This window comes from Ammospiza caudacuta, chromosome 9 (genome assembly GCF_027887145.1).
Source record: "Ammospiza caudacuta isolate bAmmCau1 chromosome 9, bAmmCau1.pri, whole genome shotgun sequence".
In the NCBI taxonomy this organism is placed as follows: Eukaryota; Metazoa; Chordata; class Aves; order Passeriformes; family Passerellidae; genus Ammospiza; species Ammospiza caudacuta.
This window is the reverse complement of record NC_080601.1, coordinates 34,480,291-34,498,966: the sequence shown is the minus strand read 5'-3', so window position 1 is coordinate 34,498,966 and position 18,676 is coordinate 34,480,291. Positions and strand designations below refer to the sequence as shown.

Below are 18,676 nucleotides of genomic sequence, written 5' to 3'. Positions count from 1 at the left end.
AAATCAGGGATACTCAGATCAGGAGGGCAATTTCCAGAACTGCACAAGTAAATAGATTTGATAGTAAATGAAACAGTGGTGGATCCACATTTTAGGGGCTCTAGATAAGAGCACCATTGTGCTGGGTAGTTCCCAAGCTGAGGTGCACTGTGAATCCCTCTTGTAATTCACTGCTCAGCACCATAAAAATACCACATTATTGCTCTCTATTTGGTGACAATGGAAACTGACCTTTGCTTGCTGAAATACACTATCTGTATGATCATGGTATATAAAAATTATACAATTTTACATGAAATTCGGTTGGAGATCTGCTGCTAAATGCCAGAAACTCTACATTCATTTCTGCTCCCTGAGAGGACCAAAAGAGGGAATGATGAAAACTGCACACAATGAAACTCTCCTGCTACATCTGAAATGTTTATTTTAGGATTCCTCTACGTGTCTCTTCTGACTTCAATGAGAACAAGGTTTTATGTATGTGCATGAATGAGAACTGAATGAACATCAGACAAAAAATAGTGTTGTGTGTAAAGGCAACTGGAAAATCTTGCAGTCAGCTGCATGTAGGACACTTTTTTCACTTACTATTTTCACTGCTGACAGCAACAATTGACATAGATACACAGTAATAGCTAGGAAAGCACACATCTGCTCATCTGGACAAGCAGAACTCAAAACAAAAACACAATGCAATGTACTGCAGTATTGGGAATGTTGAGTTCTTATTAAGCATAGTGAGAAGACAGTAAAAAATTGTAATTCACATTTGCTAAGCCTGTATTTGCATCCTGAATATTTTTACCATGTGTTTATGTACTGCAGTGTACAGTGGGCCCTGGTCTTGTTTGGATCCTCTCTTGAGCCTTTCTGTGTCAGCATCTGAAAGCAAATTACTAATATTGAATTTGCAATGCAAATTTGAAAGCATTCTACAAGTCACACAAAGAATAGAAAATGGTTCAAGAGCTCAAATATAATTTATTAATATTAATCTGAAGTATTACATATTTTAAACATATTTTGAAAGGTAGCTTGTGCATAGTTGCAGTCTGTAGTCCAGCTGAAGTACTGGTTTGGGCAAACTGAAGTAGATCCACGTCTATATACTGAGTCAAGCTGATCTATGAAGATGTTTAAAAAAATACTCCCAAAAATACCTTAAAACCCCCACCACAATAATTAGAACAACATAATAGTATTAATCAACAATGAAGGGCTAAGTGTTATGATTTCCATTTTGCAGGGACCGTTTGCAGGAAAGTGATGATCCCTCTGTTCTCAGCATTATACCTCAAGAGGTACATTCAGTGTTGGGGCCTTCCCTATAGAAAGGACATGGAGGTGCTGGAGAATTTCCAGAGAGTTCTTCTGAGGAATGGATGAGGGAGCTGGGAGTTTTCAGGCTCAATAAAAGGATGCTCGGGGGCCTTCATCGCTGTCCTCATCGCTGACCTGCAGGAGGGTGCAGCGAGGTGGGACCAGTCTCTGCTGGGCCTGCAGTGAGACAACCAGAGGAAATGGCTTTAAACTGAGACAGGGATATTCTGATTAGATATTAAAAATTTGTTTTCACTGTCTAGGTGCTCAGGCATTAGGAATAGGTTCCCAGGGAGGTGGTGGAGTCGCCATCCCCGCAGGTGTTCGGGAGGAGCTGGGTGATGTGCTTTAAGGGTTACAGTGACAGTGCCGGGTAGGCAGCTGGACTGGATAATCTTGAAGGTCACTTCCAACCCTGATAATTCCATGATTTTAATCAATGGTCCTTAAAGTCCCTTCCGACCCAAACCATTCTATGACCCTATAATTTATTTCATTTGCCAGAGCACAGATCCCTGCTCGGCGACTAACGCAGGCGTTTCCATGGACCCATCCCTGTATTAGAGGCGCTGGGACAATCGTAGCGCTCCTTTCCCCCTCTCCCCTCAGAAGTTGCTTCCTTTCTCTCTCGCTTTCCCCCGCTCCCCTCAGATGTCGGCTCCTTTCCCTCTCGCTTTCACCCGCTCCCCTCAGAGCTGGCTGTCCCCGCCTCCCTCCTCATGGCCCGCGGTTCTCCGCGCCCGCAGCGCCCTCCCGAGGCGCCGCTGGAGCCGCGCCCGCAGCGGAGCGGCCTCGGCGGCCCCGCCCACGCCCGGCTTCATGCACCGCCCGCCGCCGCTCACGGCGTCCGGCCCCGGGCAGCGACCGGAACTCCGGGGAAGGAAGTAAATGGCAAAGGAACGCTGAGGCATCGGTAACCGCCCCTACGGCGAGTCAGAAAGGCCCAACCCTGTTTGCCGGGGGACAGGCAGCGCAGAACCGGGGCGACAAACAGCGCCAAGATGGAAGATCGCGATCAGAGCGCAGGGGCTCAGCGACCACCGGCGGCGCCCGCAGACCCCTCCACCAAGACCCTCTGAAGCGAATTGCGCAGGCTCGAGTCGGTGCGTGAAGCCCGGCAGACACGCGGGCCGGCGTCACCCCGGCGGCATCCCGCGGTTCGCGGTGACAGCTCCGCGGCCGCCATGTCGCACACCGGCAGCAGCGGCGACTCCTCGCCGGACTTGCGCCGCCGCCGCTCGCGCCGGCCGCACGCGCAGGAGGACACGGCGGAGGCGGCAGGCGAGAGGCTCCGGCAGCTCAACATCGGCGAGGGCGACGACAGGGAGCACAACAGGATGATCCGCAGCCAGTATCGGGAGCTCATCTCCACCGTGCAGCGTAAGGAGGCGGCGGGGGCAGCGCCGGGGCTGCGGCTGGGCGGTCCGGGCTGGCGGCCGGGGGGACCTGCGGGGCTGGCGGCCGCTCCTCGGCGTGAGGGGAAACGCCTGGGCGAGGGAGCGTTCCTGGCAACTCCGCTTCCTCGGGCTAACGACGCTCTGGGTTTGGACTTAGATCGAAATTTGACTCTCAAGGAAGCAGGGAATCGCAAATCATGGATTGCCTGGAAGGGACCTTACCGGTATTCTCGTTCCAGCAGTGGCAGGGACGCCTTCCGCTGTCCCAGGCTGCTCCAAGCCCTGTCCAGCCTAGCCTTGGACACTTCCAAGGATCCTGGGGCAGCTACACCTGCTCTGGGCACTCTGTGGATACACCCTGTATCTAAACGTTTTCCAGCGTGAGGCCGTTCTCCCCTGTCCTGTGCAAAGTCCCTCTCCTGCATCCCCTGGGATAGCGAGGTTACGAGGGGTTCACTGCATTAACACACATGCGGTGCCTGCGCTGGTGCAGTAGAACTTTAGAGATGCGGCGAAATCCTTTAATTTCACTTTCGTGATGTCTGAGCTTTAGTTTGAAACTGCAGGTATCATTATGTGCCTGGATCAGAAAGATATTCTTGGGACTTCCAAAAAATGCTCTGTAGTTTTTAACATTTCTCCAGACAGGTATGTGAGTCCTTCTCCTATGTGCATTTGAGTGAGTTGTGCTTTTTTCTTTACAAAAATGTGGCCGTGGTTGTGTCAGTAGCACTGCCAAGTTCAGCAACATGTGGGATTAGTTGTTTAGTAAATACCTGATAAATTTGTTCAGTTGTTTTACAAGAGGCTGCAGTGCAGTTTTTGGGTGATCAGCCTGTTTATAGAAGTGACCAAGCATACAGTTTTAGGGACTGGTTAGTTTTTTTCTTGGAAATTCCACTAATTTCCCCAAGTCAAGCCTGTTTTGCCAGTGAGGTAACTGTTGAGTGATCTTTCCCTTATCTAGACCCATGAGCTTTTTGTTCTCTTTTCTCTCCTTGGCCCAGTTGAGGAGTGATGAAGCTTTGGTGGGCACCTGGCCTCCAGTCAGCATCAAACAAGTGCAGTGTTTCTCAGTGCTTCTGTGTTTAAGTAATTCAGGATTTCCTTTGTGTCTTTTCCCACAGAAAATCGAGAATCCATGCTAAATTCAAAAAGCAATAGGCTGACAGAAGCTTTGGAAGAAGCCAATAGACTTTTTGATGGAGGTAAAACAAATTCTGTGATCTTTCATTGATGTGTTTGGCCAAGTGCGAGGCAATAATGGCTTACAAACGAAAGAGGGCAAGAGTGAGGTCCCAGTACTTAATCAGAATTTTTATAAAATAGAAATGTTAAGTTGAAGATTGGTTGAGTAAGTTGATGTGAGAAAATAAATGTCATTACAGTTTATTTGCTCTTAGAAATAACTCCTTGCTTTATTTTGATTCACTGGAACAGTGTATATCAGTAATACACATACAAGATAGCAGTGTAGAGGGGTTCTTTCACTTGCAATGGTGGAAGACATGTCAATAAAAATGGATTTGTTGTCCAAGATCATCTGTTACTTTTCCATGGTTTGTCATTCTTTCCCCTTTTAAAATATAAATATAAATATAAATATTGTTATGAGGATTATGTGTGTTAGAGGTCATTGCAATAAAAGGATTTCCAAAGCACTAAAGCCAGGATAGTCCTGTGATAGTCCTGTGCTGAATCTGATAATTCTATTTGTGATAATTTCATATTAATCACCATAAAATCCTTTCTGTGCCAGTTTGCCGGGCACGAGAGGCTGCACTGGATGCCCAGTTCCTTGTCATAGCATCCAATATAGGAAAGGAGAAGGCCAACGAGTTACACTCAGAGATGTCAGCATTTGATTCAACAGCATTTGCAGAAGACTTGGTAAGTTCCAGGCTCTGAATTGGCCAACATTTCTGCTGGAGGTTTGTCCTGTTTGTTACAGAACTATAAAGCCTCAGATTGTCAGGCAGTACTTGGCAGTTCTGGTGGAATTTAATGCTCTTCCTGTCAATTTCTTTGATAAACTTTCTGGTGACTGTTGTTAATTGTCTTAAACTACCTATTAAGCACTTGCAGTAGGGGAAAATCTGACTTTAAATGCAAACACCTCCCCCATTATTACACTGCTGCTCCTTTATGGTTCTGTCAGTTTGTGCTCTTAAAGTCTTCTGCTCTTTTTTCAGTCATTCTCAGTAGCTAAGTTGTTTCTTTATCATGTCCACTGGTTTCTATGTTTTTGGATAGAGTTCTTGAGGCCCTGTGTCACTGACATGAAATGGGACTTTGGGAGACTTGAATGCTTTCAGACTGTTTGTCTCTTTGTACTGGGGGGAAGAGTTGGACCAGAACAGCTTTTAACCAGGCTGTTGGCTTCTTTGCTCCTTGAAAATGCTTCCTTATGTTACAGCAGCTCAACAAGGAATCATGAGTGTTTGCTTAAGTCTATAAAAAACATAAAGTTCAATTAAAATTTTTTCCTGGGTTAGTGTGTAGTGGTGGATGCAGGGATAGGCCAGATAAGGTCTGTGATATTTGAGGGGCTGGGCTTCCTGTGAGTGTGTGGTGTTTAAAAACTGTGAGACATCTGAGCTCTGAAATGCAATATGAGTAATGTTCTGCTACTTCATACATCACTGAAAATGTGTTGCAATCTAAGCAGTTTTGTTTACCTATGGCTTTCATTGGCTGCTGAACACAAGGGTGAATTTGAGTGTTTATCTGTTTTCATGGTGTCCTCAGGAAAGTCAAAGTTCCTAGGCAGTGGTATCAAATGCTAATTTATCAGGAAAACACAACAATTGTGTCACCATGAATGTATCTACTGCTTTACCTCGAAGTAATTTCTTAATGCAGCTTTTTTCTTTTGCAGCTGACCTTCATGGGTATAAATCGCACAGAAGTGGAAGAAGCTGATGACTCTGAGGACGTTCCAGGTGATTTTTTACCCAGTCATGCCTGGCAGAAAATGGGGGAAGAAGCACCCAAGTACTTCAGGAGAGCACCCACTTTTCACTACATGTAAGTTTCTTCAAGGAAGTAGTGTGTACTGCAGCTCAAGGTAATGGCCTTGGCTGATTCTTGTCTTTGATGCCCTGGCTTGAAATGAGTTAAACTGAAGTCACAGCAGAGTGTTGACAAGGTATGAGGCTGTCAACATACTGGAACAACTTTTGGGGCTGGTTCTTTGCAGAAATCTCTAAATGCAATGAAGCTTTAGGTATCAGTCATCACTTTGCGCTTTGTTGAGGAGATCCACTGCTCGCTATAAAGATTCCTAAGCATGCAGCATAAACCAGATTTGCATGTCTGCGTTTGTTGTGTTGTGTCTGTAGGGAAGGGTTCTCCCTTCCCTCCTTTGTGCTTCCAGTTATCCCAACTCCTCCCCAGTTGCCTTGGAGATTAATGTATTCTTTCTCAAATCCCTCCTCAGTGTCCTGTCCATCACTCAGCGCTCCCACCCTTTTCTCTAGAACTCTCTAGAAACTTCAACTGGAGCATCGAGTGATTGGCTCAGGGGCCAGGGCTCCACCCTCGCCCTCAAGTTATCCCCATTAGTGTTCTCCCTAAGTCAATCTTTGTATCCCACTCCCCTCTGAAACCTTATTCATCCAAGGACTGACTCCTCCCTTGTTTCCCTCCCTCCTTATAAGCTGTTGTAACTTCCCGCTCTTTCTCTTGGCTGTCGGTTTCCCCTGGGATCCATAAACCTGCCTTCGCCTCAGCGGGAGAGCGCGCTCTTCTCTTTCTGCTGCCTGTAGCCATAAGCCCAGGCACGTCCCACCACAAGGTAGCGCTGCTGTCACGGCACAGGGCGTTCGCCTTAGGCGCTGTCCCGAGCCGCGGAGATCGGGATAGCGCCCACCTACTGCTAGCGGTGCTGGCTGGATAGCTCGCCGGGACGGCCCAGAGGGACAGTATTTCTCCAGCTGGAGCGCTTCATGTGTTCTTTGTGTTTTGGTTAGGATGGGATCCTTCAAGTCTGAGCCTCCTGTACGAAAGCAGCGGATTGAGAGGCAGAAGAAAGCTAGCAGAGGGAAAGCAGAACGGGCAATGCCTGCTCAGGTTTGTTAAGTGTTATCTTTATTAAAAATCACTTTAAAATCTTGGTTTGTTTTGGGTTTTGTAATTATAAACTGTGTAGTATTTGTGACATCCCACCCTTAAGGGGAGGGGGGCATCCAAGATCCTCAGTGCTTGTGCTGTGCTGTGCTTATCTCCAGGAGCCTGAACAAGGACGTTCATCCCAGAAAAGTGCTGCCCTACCTTCATATGGCTCCTTCTCCAGCTATATCCTGTTGTTTCTCACAGTGTGTGATTACCAGCACTCCTTGGCTGTTACTGCCAACAGTCCTTCATTGGGTCCACAGCCATCCAGCTGGAGTTGGAAACACACACACCAGCCCCTTTCCTTCTGAGCTTCTACTAATCCATTATTAGGCATCCTGATTTGTTTTGTGTGGACTGCAGTATTTCACTGAGTGGAAGGAAGTAAAGCAAGATTTACAGACCAATTTCATGTTCAGAAGTAGGGTTTACCAACTGATTTTCAAGTTATGAGCTTACTTGTTCTGTTGCCTGTTGCTTTGAAGGAAACAAAAAAGAAACTTCTTTACATTAGTGTGGTGTCCATTTTTCTTTAAGAAGTGTCTAACAGGGTGTGGCATTTGCACTAAAATGTGGTTAATAGCAGCAAGCTAATTAGCTCACATAACCACTTTTTTATATTTCCTTATTCTTTGTGTCATTCACTAGCAGAAAAGCAAAAGTCTGGGAATACTGCAAGAGGCTCACATCTGAAACTGCAAATATAATCCATGTTGTTACAGGGAAGCCTTGGCTGTGATAATGCCAAGATATAGAGGCAAATGGTTGATTGCTGCCTTTTAAAAGGCAGCCTGCTCAATCCAAATAGTGCTAGAAAGGATTTGTTACAGTTTGTACTGGGAACAAGAGGAGCTGGAGACTTTGTGGGTTGCTTCTAAATGCTTATCTTCATTAAACTGGCAGACTGTAGCACTGTGTGACCCAGCTCCTCAGAGCTATTGAAAAGTAAGGATACACCTGTACACAGGCTCAAAACATGCAAGCCATGGCCTTTCAGACTGGCATTGTCAGATGGGAATTAAACCTAAAGCTCTTCACAGTTGTCTCATGTTTGCATAAGTGTGTTTGTTATGTTTGCATGTACAGAGAAAAATTCAAGTTAATGTTACATGTTCAAAAGAAGCCCTTTGCATGTTCTGGTAGTTCTACAACAGTTATTTGAGGTGAATCTCTGTTTCTTTTTCCCAGTTAAAAGAAATGGAGCAGTCTCATCAAGAAGCTACAGAAAAAGAAGTAGAGAGGATCTTGAGAATACTGCAAACTCATTTTGAAAATGATCGTAAGTATGATGAAATTAAGCATTAACTAGGGAAAATTAATGTTCTCTGTCTTCTACAATTTGGAGTGGTAAAACTACAGAGACAAAATGAGATGAAGTCTGCAAGTAGATATCTTTGGTGAAGCACATATACCAACTATGTATTTTTTATGAACACTAATCAGCTGTTGTTTGACTGCAAAGTAAATGTAAATCCTCTCTCCTGATTAAATTCTGCCACTTTTAGATGGTAGTTAAATAGTCAAATATATGGATTTGTGTGGGGGAAATGATGGAAGAAAATAATACACTACATAATCTACTCTAGAACATCTGTTACTGCAGGCAGCTGGGAATTCTGGATTATAACTAAATTGAAAAACATCCCTTTAGCTTTTGAAAGGTGCACTGGCTCTCTTAAGTTTGTATTTACATGTGTCAGCTCTGTGTATACCACCTGTTTGTTTATTTGGTTGTTTGAACAAAGGTGTTTTTGCATCCCCAGCTAATACACCCATTTCCTACTTTGATTTTGTGATTGATCCGAACTCGTTTGCACGGACTGTGGAAAATGTGTTTCATGTGTCCTTCCTTGCCAGGGTAAGGCATGATGTCTTTTTAAAATATCCCTTTAGATACTAGAATTACCTAGAAGTACTGACCTGGGTTTTTTCCTGGCTTTGATATTGAAGAATTAGGATTTAAATAGTAGGAATATGAATTTATTTTCTGCAAGCGAACTGGTAATCAAATTTGTAATCTTTGATTACTTTGGTAATCAAATTAAAAAGGAAACAGAGTTGACTTTATTTCTTTGCACTGCAGTCAGTTTACCAACAAAACAGCAGTGATATTTTTGCAGTCAATATGTTTATCAAAAAAGATTCTGGCTTGCATTTTCTGCACATGTAGAAAAATTCTCACAGAGTATGGAAGAGTTACTGAGGCTGTAGAAAACTATGTTAGTGCAAGGTTTTATATTCTTTTTGAATCCAGGGATTTACACTTCAAAACTGTGCTTAGTTTGACTAATAAATAAAATTAATTATGGAAAAAATGAAAACTACCAAGGATATTTTGACTAATTCAGGTTTCATGTTGAATAGATACATTATTATAAAGGGTTAGCTCAAGTATATTTAGAGAATAACAATTATTTTAATAAAGCATAACTTTTATAATCCAGCAGTTACACATTGTTGCTATATGGACTGCATTATTTATGCATAATTGCTGTATTAAACTAGTTTTTTCTTATGTGGTATTCTTTATCAGTATATGTACCTGTTCATGATTATGTAGTAAGTAAAAATACGAATTTTCAGTACATTCTCCTAACTGGAAAACTCTTAAGTTCTAAACCTTTAAATCCCACTGTTGTTTAGGATGGTCTTGCAAAAATAAAGCTGGATGAAGATGCATTGCCAATAATAGGTAAAATACAGTTTTAAAATGTTCTAATTGTAACAACATTACATGTTACATGTTCACAAAGTTTTTAGGTATATTTTTAACTGGGGATATGCAGTGGATGTAATTGAAGGTATGAAGAGATCTATGGGCAGCTGAAAGGATTGAATCTTTTCAAATATTAATATATTTAAAAGATCATACAAATTAATTCCATTAATAGAAATCAAAGGTTATTACCTTTCAAGTTATATTTTTGCTAATAAGTTAATGAACATTATTACACTTGGCTGAACAAAGACATCTTTGGGTGTAAGAACTCTCTTGTCTCAGAGTTGGGAAGTGCTGCAGCTTCAAAACAGTTGGAAGGGAAATCCTTCATTCTAGGTTGAATGAGGAGTTCATTCTCCATTCTTCATACAAGATTGGCTTTCATTCCCACAGGATATCAGTGGGGTTAAGACTTTGGTGGGATATTGTAAGGAATGAAATATTTAGGTCCTCCTGAAAAAAGTCAGTCCTAAGTTTTTAAGATCTGAGACTTAAGGAAGTATCTCAAGCAGTACATGGTACAGGTTGCTGATAGAGACTAACTGGGTGGAATGTGTAGGATTGATCGATTTTTGTGAAGCTTTTGTGTGGAAACTGACTTGACAAGTGTAAATCCTGAAAATGCTGTGTTTGGATCAGAGCCTGTCAAACCCAGCGAGGGAGGGGAGGAGGACAGCAGAGCTGCAGCACAGAACCAGGTGGTCATAAGTCTGGACCAGAGAGAATGGAAGGTACCATGGACAGCACTTCATCCTTGGGATCAGTTCTTTTTTATTTAAGCCTCTGAGAGCTGTGCTGGGGAGGGCAGCTGTTCTGTGTGCAGAAACACTGCACTTCACCTTATGCATGCCAGAACAATCTCAGATCTAAGGGATTTTTGTAGCTGCAAGAAAATTGAGAACTTGGGTTGTGATTCCACCTTTGATTCCTGAAGCCTGGTCAGTTTAAGTGCTTTGAAGCTGTGCACTGGCTTCACTGTTTTATACAAGGCCTGGGTAAATATGGGATCTGTTTCTTCCCTGATGTACAGTACTTTGTCACTGGAGGCAAAGTTATCCATGCAATTGCCTCACTGTTTGTAATAAATCTTAGACAAAAAGTAGTTTTGAGCACACATACTTCTCCTTTGTCCCTCACTCAGAATGTGCAGCAGAAATGTAGTAATTTGAAATAGTGCTTTAGTATCAGAAACTTTATTCCTTGCTTGGTGGTAATTAAATTGAAATAGTTAATCTCTGCTGACTGACACACTGCTGTCATCTCTAACCAGGAGATCATAGAAACATTTCAGATAACAGAAGCTATGATTACCCCTCTTTATCAGAGCACTGAAGAAGAAATGGAGACAGAGTAACTGTTCAAGTAAGTTCTTTTAGCACAACTCAGTAAGCTCCTTATGCACGGGGGAGAACTTCAGGGAATCTGTGTGTGACAAATGCAAAAGAACTGTAAGCAGGGTGATTGTAACACATGGAATTGCTGTGTTCTTGCCCTCTTCATGAAACAAAATGTCATCTAGCCATGTATGCAATGATTAACTGGAAAAAAAACCCCTTTATTTTTGAGTTTGATGGTCAGTTAAGTGATGAGTTATTTTTTGGAACTTTATACTCAGAATGCAGTGTTGGAAAGAATCATAGCTTAGTTTTTCTGTTTGGATTCTTAACTTCCTGACAGCTGATGATGTTAATAAAGTAGTGTGAAGAAGGACTTAGAGGGAACCAGGCTGTCTTTCCCTTCTGCTTCCATAAAATTCTTCCAGTGATTGGACTGAAGTCCTGTCACAGTTCTTTGGTCAATTCCAGATCCTAATGCGTATTATCTTACTGCCTGCTCTTTTTTGTTTTTCTTTCCCCTTAGGTGCCTTAAAGAAAATACTTCAGGACATTTCTTCCAACAACTGTTTTATATGTATATGTTGTAAAATTAAATATATTTTTTCTGGAACATCTCAATGGTTTATGTGAGCTGCTTTGTTTTAAACCATGGAATGGGTTGGGTCAGAAGGGACCTTAAATCCCACTTAGTGTCACCCCAGCCATGGCAGGGACACCTTCCACTGTCCCAGGCTGCTCCAAGCCCTGTCCAGCCTGGCCTTGGACACTTTGAGGGACCCAGGGGCAGCCACAGCTCCTCTGGGCAACCTGAGGAAGTCTAGACTTGTGACAGAGTTATTGATGTATTATGGCTCAGTTTGCTACTTCATATGAAGTTTACTGTCACTCATGAAAAAGGTAAAAAGCAAACACTGTCCCTTCTTCCCTCTCTTGTCCCACCCCAGCAGCAGCAAGTGCAATTCATATGGTTAAACATCCCTGCTGGGATAATCTTGCTATCCTGTATGATTTTGGGTGCTGCAGGAGAATGGGTACTGCCCTGCTGTTCTTGCTACTCTGGAAATAAAGGTTTGAGTTTGGAAATCCGGTCTCAGTTACAGATAGCAGTTCCCCCTTCCTTCATTCCAAACTCCTCCTGTATTTGTTTGGTACTTTGGGCATTGGGCAGGCCAGCTCTATAGGGCCAGAACATTATTTTATTAAAAGTACTTGTATGGAAGTCTTGTTCCCTCTCAGAAACCGCTCTGTGGAAGAGCTCAGGATCTCTCCCACCCTTTTATCCTGCTGTAGAGGGTACACAGGGCTCCATCCCCACGGAAGGGCTGTTGGAGCGTGTTTTTGGGGTGAGGAGCTGCTCAGGCCGTGAGGGTGAGGGGGGACACGGCTGAGGAGCGCCAGAGCCTCAGCGCTCTTCGCTCTGCGATGCGCCCGCGGGGGAGGCTGGGCCGGGCCGGGCGCGGCGGCTGCGGCCGAGCAGGGGCGCTGTGGGGCTGCGGGGCCGACGGCGCCATGCCCGCCGCCGTGGTGGAGTACAAGGGATGGAAGGAGGGCTACGGCTGCGGCTACTGCGGCGCGGCGCGGGGCAAGGTGTCCGCGGGTGAGCGGGTCTGGGGATGGCGGCCGGGCCGGGCTCGGGGCTCCTCCGGCCCCGCCGCGCTGCCCGCCCGAGTCATGGCGGCCGCGCCGCTTCCTGTGCGCGCCGCCCGCGCGCCGCCCGCGGCAAAGATGGCGGCGGGCGCCGCTTCCGGACGGCCCGGGGCTCTGACCTGAGGCGGGCGGGGATGGCGGCGGGCGGCGGCTCCCCGAGCATCGTCGAGTTCTTCGGCGGGGAGGATGGCTACCGCTGCGGCTACTGCAGGAGCGACACCGGCAACATCTCGCACGGTGCGGGCGGGGCGGGCTGGCAGCGAGGCCGCCCCGGGCTGGCCGGGAAGCGGCGGCTGCGGGGCCGGGGAGGGCGGCCGGGACAGGCGGCGGCTCGGCAGCAGCTCCCGGCAATCCAGCCGGGAGATCGGAACGGCTCCTACGGCCCGGTGCTCCCCAATGAGTGTGACAGAACTGAGCGGCGGTTCTGTGTTGTTTTCTTTGTATATTTCTGGGGAGTGGGAGGTGCACAGGGGAACTTAGCGCTGGTGCGGTCAGAGAAATGGTTAATTGCATCCCGGATTTGTGTTGGGCTTAGGGTTTTTACATTTAATGTGGTTATTGAAATCAGTAATTACCATATTTAAGAATATGTCAGATTCCTGTGCATAAGTGGCCATTAGCTACTCAGATTTGCAATAACCGCAGAATCACAGAATTGTTTGGATTGGAAGGGACCTTAAAGCCACCCAGTGCCACCCCTGCGATGGGCAGGGACACCTCCCACTGTCCCAGGCTGCTCCAAGCCGCAGTGTTCAACCTGGCCTTGGGCACTGCCAGGGATCCAGGGGCAGCCACAGCTGCTCTGGGCACCTGTGCCAGGGCGTTTCCTCCCTCACAGCCAGGAATTTCCTCCTATTATCCCATCTAACCCTGCCCTCTGGCAGTGAGAAGCCATTCCCTGTGTCCTGCCCCTCCATCCCTTGTCCCCAGTCCCTCTCTGGAGCTCCTTTAGGCCCTGGCAGGGCTCTGAGCTCTCCTGGAGCCCCTTCAGGCCCTGGAAGGGCTCTGAGCTCTCCCTGGAGCCTTCTCCTCTCCAGGGGAGCACCCCCAGCTCTCCAGCCTGTCCCAGAGCAGAGGAGCTCCAGGCAGTTCTGCAGAGTTTGTTGTATTTTACAGACAAACCACGGTCAGTCAAGTGTGCTGCTGTGTTGTTTATTTCAGGTATGTGGGCACATTCGATGACAGTTCAAGATTACCAGGATCTCATAGACAGAGGATGGCGAAGGTACATTGAAAAAGAAAATACAAAGCCATGTTGTCAGTTGATATAACAGTTAGAATCCACATTTAAATTTAGAATCCACATTTAAATTTAGATCTATAGATACACTTACATATCCATGAGTAATTGAACTATTTGTCCAGTGCTCTGTTACCTTTTGTAACATGACTTTCAAACAGGGAAATATTCTGTGATTTTAGAAGGACAATGCAGTCAGCAAAGAACTGAAGAACTTGCTCTTTGATATTTCAGCATGACATGCTTTGATGTGATTTTTATAAAAAAGCTTCTTCATTTATTTTGTAGTATAAACAGCAACAAAAAAATGAATGCATATTTATTACTCTTTTCAGAAGTGGAAAATATGTCTACAAACCTATCATGAATCAAACATGTTGTCCTCAATACACAATAAGGTAAGAAACTCAAAGTTCACTTTTGTAAGGGATTTGACCACTTCAAATATGTTCCACCATATGTGTTTGCTGCTTGAAATACGTCATACTTGAGGAGTTAATCTAATTTTAATGATATTTTGAACAGTAAAAGTATGCTTTTGGGTTTGTGCATAGGGACTTCAGCAGCTCTGGGATATTTTCCTATGAGGAAATAACCTTGTCTGTAACCCACAAACACTGCTTTAGCAGCCCAAATAAGAGAGGCTTACATTTGTATTTTAGTAATTCTAGAGATACACATAAAAAACATGCCCTAAGGACTGATATTATTCAGTAGAAGGCAATGAAATTTCATTATCTCAAAAGTGTTGATAAAACATTTGACCACTCAATATAGAGAAACTTAAGAAATAAGTAGAGATTACAGTGTAATTTTTGTAAGTGGTTCCTTAACCTTTTTTTTTTTTTTCCTTAAACAGTCTTTCACAAAAGAAATGTTCTTTTTGGTCTTTTTTAGGTGCCGGGCTTTGCATTTTCAGGCCTCCAAGTCCCACAAGAAAGTTCTGAAGAAAATGTTGAAATTTATGTCCAAAGGAGATGTGTCAAAGGTAGCGAGTGAAGGTAAGAAACAGTGAGTGTTTGAAAACCAATGCTGACGTGTGGAAGGAGGATTTCAGTACCTGCTTCAGTGGTCAGATGGCAAATGGGCTTTGAATTCTGTTTGTACACCCCTGGCTGGGCTGGGTCTTGAGCACTTCAGTAGCCCAGAAACCAAATTGTTCAGGGGGCTGGGGTTATTGAAGAAAATATTTCCTTACTTTTTCTATTGACCAGCTCATTTTCCTGGGCATGTCCTCACTTTCTAGCTGGGTGCTGCAGAGAATTAGATGCTCTTTTTACTTTTATCATGAAACTGATAATCTGGAGAGGACTAACTGGTGGCACAAAAAAGGAAGAGCAAACAGAGAGGGATTTTCCAGTTACCTTCCATTTATACAGCACCAAATCCAGCAATTCTTTGTGCTGGTGAAACTTGTATTGGTTCTGAATCATTATAATCTGCCTCTTTTGTATGTGTGGTATGCTAGATTTGTTTGTTATTTGTTTGAAATAGTTTATTATTTATTTGATTGTTATTTGTTTGAGATATTTGACTGTTCCGTTTTAGGGGAGGAAATAAAACTGTTCTAATAAATGAATTGATGTTCATAGTTCAGGATCATAAAGGAAACTCTGTGTTCAGACTGTTGCAATACTGTGGGAAAACACTTGTAAAATTGGAAACTAGTTAGTTTGGTACTAATTTTAGCTGTGGAAAATGTGAGCTGTGGTTGTACAGAGAGAAAGTCACTCATGCAGGTTTTAATTCTTGACAGAAGAGCCGATGGATTCCCATATAGAGGATGTGGCCACGTGTGATTTTGCATACAAAAGTGAGTCTCAGGTCAGTCAGTCTGACCTGACTCCCTTGGCTGTGGATCAGGCTGAGAGGGTGGAGAATGAAGATGAGGACTCAGGAGAAACAAAAGAAGAGGGCAATGTGCAGAAGGTGGAATCAGATTCTGTTCAGATCCGTGCAGACAAGGACACCCCAGTCCCTGCAGAACCATCACATTCAGCTAAAGCTGTTCATGCACCACCCAAGCCAGGTAATTTCTGCTAGTCATTGGAGTATCCTCTCATCATTTCACATCTTCTTGAACTCCCTTCTTTTTATCTTGCTTAGTAAGTTAATAATTGTTTTATTTTATTGTTTTGTTTTATTCCCTGCGTTCCTCCCAGTTTATGGAATTACAGCATGAAAATTGAGAGGTGCTGGATTTTACTTGTAATACTGTAATTTATATTTTGTTACATGAAAAAGTTATATTTATCTTCTTTTCCTCACCTTAAGTAAGAGTGAATCTTTAAGATCTGAAGCTAAAGAGGGGAGATTTAGATTAGAAACTTTTTATGATGAGGCTGGGGGTGCCCAGAGCAGCTGGGGCTGTCCCATCCCCATGTTGGATGGGGTTTGGAGCAGCCTGGGACAGTGGAAAGTGTCCTTTTAAAAGTCTCTTTCAGCCCAAACCATTCTATGATTCTGCCTTCTCTTGGGACATGGGTGATTTCTGGCAGAAAGATGGTAAGGGGTGGGTGGATAATTTATTTAAACCAGAATAATTTATTTAAGGTAGAATTGCTGACAGACACTTTGTGGCCCAGAGGCTACAGGTGAGGCAGCCTTGTCTTACAGATCTTGTTTCTCATTTTGTGTACCCTGTTTTAGCAAATAAAGGGAATTTCCTTCATTGTGGTGTATATGGTAGGGAAAATCCTACTGGAAACTTGTGGCTTTAGAGTTTGTGCCTGTGTTGGGACATCCTAATAATTCCTGATTTCACTCACCTCTTGCATGTTGTGCAGTATGTAGGAGAACAAAGTACTTCTGTCTTTTTCTGTAGCATTGCTGATTTGAAGTGAAATAATGTTTTTTCCTTAATAACCGCTCATCCCTATTGTATCTGATTTTCACCAGCTTAATAAACAATTTTTGCATCTGAATAAAAGGAAAATTTTCAGAAATACTTGCTCAGAGAATCAGCAGAGTTGCATAGAAATACTACAGAAATTTTAAAACCGTATTTAGTATTTTGATCTTATACAAACCTTTACAACCCTTATATAGTTTATTGTTCATATCAATTTATTGTGCAAATTTTCAAAGCTCTCTTGTTTTAAATAATAAATTAAAAACTTTGGCCCATGTAAACTTAGTATTGGAAAGAAATGAAGTGGTTGTTGACAGCAGATGGCAGACTTGGGTAAGGAATAGGAGTGTAAAAACCTGCCAGTGCTTTGGAAAAGGTGAGGTAAGGTCTTCACTTAGGTTAAGAAGAGCTTTGAATCAAACTTTAAAAAATAAATGCAGATAAATAACATTGAAGTGCATTTCAGGAAAAAAAGGTTTAATTTTACAGAGCAGAAATATTCATGAGTGTGCTTCTTTCTGGTGTTTTTTTAAAGATACAAGTGAACAATAAGTGCATCAGAAGCTTATTTAATTTTTTTTTTTTAATGCTAGCTGGTGTCACAGGTCAAATTTAGTTTAAAATTTTCCAGATTCAAAAATGTTTAGTTTTCATCTTGGAAAATGTAGACTTAGTCTGTAATAAGATTGTTTAATTGCATTTTTATTCCTTTATAAACAAAACAGGTCATTGTCCTCTAGGAATAATGGTCTGTTTCTGCACAGTTTCAGATAGAAAAGAAGGTTTGCTTATATCTCTGTAGGCACGGTCACTGCTTGAGGAAGTTTTTCTTGCTAAGTTACAGCTTACAGAAGATCCAAGACATGAAACAGATCCTGATACAGATGAAGTACTCATTCTTCAAATACATCATGGGAGTTTTAAATAAACTCTTCCTCTGACTTGTTTGCCTGAGGACAGGTCACACAGTGTCTGCAATTCCCTCATGCCTTTGGATCTGTGTTGCTTTACAACTCACAGTTCTTGTATTAGTAAGGAACAAATGGATCAAGGTGGGAAACAGTGCGTGGGTTTGACTTCTCCTTTCAGCAAATACCACTTCACAGATAGAATTCTATAAATGACTCATCTGTTAAACTGCAAAAAGTGAATTTATTGATTAAAACAGACAATCTGAAGATAGTTTTAAGCAAATATGCAAATTTGTGGCCTTTTCCATTACATGACCATAATAGCATTGGCAGCATTTCTACACCCTGCCTATGGATTCCGGGTTTTATTTTGGGGTGTGTGTCTTCACAGGAGTCTGTGCTGTAGCCACACACACACAATCACACGGGCTTTGAATGCAGAAGACCAATTCTCTGTGATTTTGTGGTTGTATTTCAAGTTTTTAAGCACACCCTTGGCTTTGGGGTGAAGTGGTCAAGGTGACTCCAGATTAGTGCTGCAGTAAGAAGCTGTGGGAGAATCACTGCATTAGTGTTGCATCAGGTGTTGGTGGTTGTAAATGTGAAAGGCCGTGCTGAGTTCAGAGCCCAGGCTGCAGTAAATGGTGATTTTAACCATTTCCTTCCAATGATGAGGTGAGAGCTGTTTGTTATCAGGTGTGGTGTTTAACTCTGCCTGTGCCCTCATAGGGAAAGGGGCTGATCTGAGCAAGCCCCCGTGTCGGAAAGCAAAGGACATCAGGAAAGAGAGAAAACTCCAGAAGCTCCTGCAGAACCAGATGGGCACAGCAGAAGGCTCTCAACTTCAAGGAGATCAAACTTTCCTCTTGCAAAACTCTAAACCTAAAACAAACCAGCCTAAAAACATTGAAGACTTTGTTTTTGTCCCTCTACCTGATGATGCACGACACAAATTAGAGGTAATCTCTTGTTCACTGTTGTTGGAGGCAGATGAAGGAAAGGTCCAGTTAAGGAGTTTTTGAAAAGCTTAAGTGTGTATTTATGGCTTTATGAAGTAGTTGTGGCTTAAGTCTTGAAATATATGTGGTACTGAATGATGTATATTTATTTATATATATATAGATATATATAGATGTAGGTA

The 18,676-nt window shown here is 43.5% G+C and overlaps 2 protein-coding genes across 7 annotated transcripts in view; both read left to right on the top strand.

Moving 5' to 3' along the window:
• Positions 1-2,214: 2,214 nt before the first annotated feature.
• On the top strand, positions 2,215-11,501 carry NSMCE4A (NSE4 homolog A, SMC5-SMC6 complex component). The gene is made up of 11 exons (XM_058810581.1): positions 2,215-2,700; positions 3,845-3,925; positions 4,477-4,607; positions 5,596-5,744; positions 6,689-6,788; positions 8,019-8,109; positions 8,594-8,688; positions 9,474-9,522; positions 10,189-10,280; positions 10,820-10,911; positions 11,410-11,501. The coding sequence occupies exons 1-10, from the start codon at positions 2,505-2,507 to the stop codon at positions 10,901-10,903; spliced, it is 1,068 nt and encodes a 355-aa protein (XP_058666564.1). The 5' UTR covers positions 2,215-2,504; the 3' UTR covers positions 10,904-10,911; positions 11,410-11,501.
• Positions 11,502-12,371: 870 nt separating this feature from the next.
• ATE1 (arginyltransferase 1) overlaps positions 12,372-18,676 on the top strand; it is a 67,712-nt gene continuing 61,407 nt past the window's right edge. For 4 of the 6 annotated variants that reach the window (XM_058810485.1, XM_058810484.1, XM_058810481.1 and 1 more), the window contains exons 1-6: positions 12,630-12,770; positions 13,695-13,758; positions 14,109-14,171; positions 14,671-14,774; positions 15,530-15,802; positions 18,265-18,494. In XM_058810485.1, coding sequence (XP_058666468.1) covers positions 12,668-12,770; positions 13,695-13,758; positions 14,109-14,171; positions 14,671-14,774; positions 15,530-15,802; positions 18,265-18,494 — 837 coding nt within the window. In that variant the 5' untranslated portion in view covers positions 12,630-12,667. Of the gene's footprint in view, positions 12,484-12,629; positions 12,771-13,694; positions 13,759-14,108; positions 14,172-14,670; positions 14,775-15,529; positions 15,803-18,264; positions 18,495-18,676 lie in introns of those variants that run through there. The other 2 variants (XM_058810486.1, XM_058810483.1) reach the window with 1 other exon arrangement.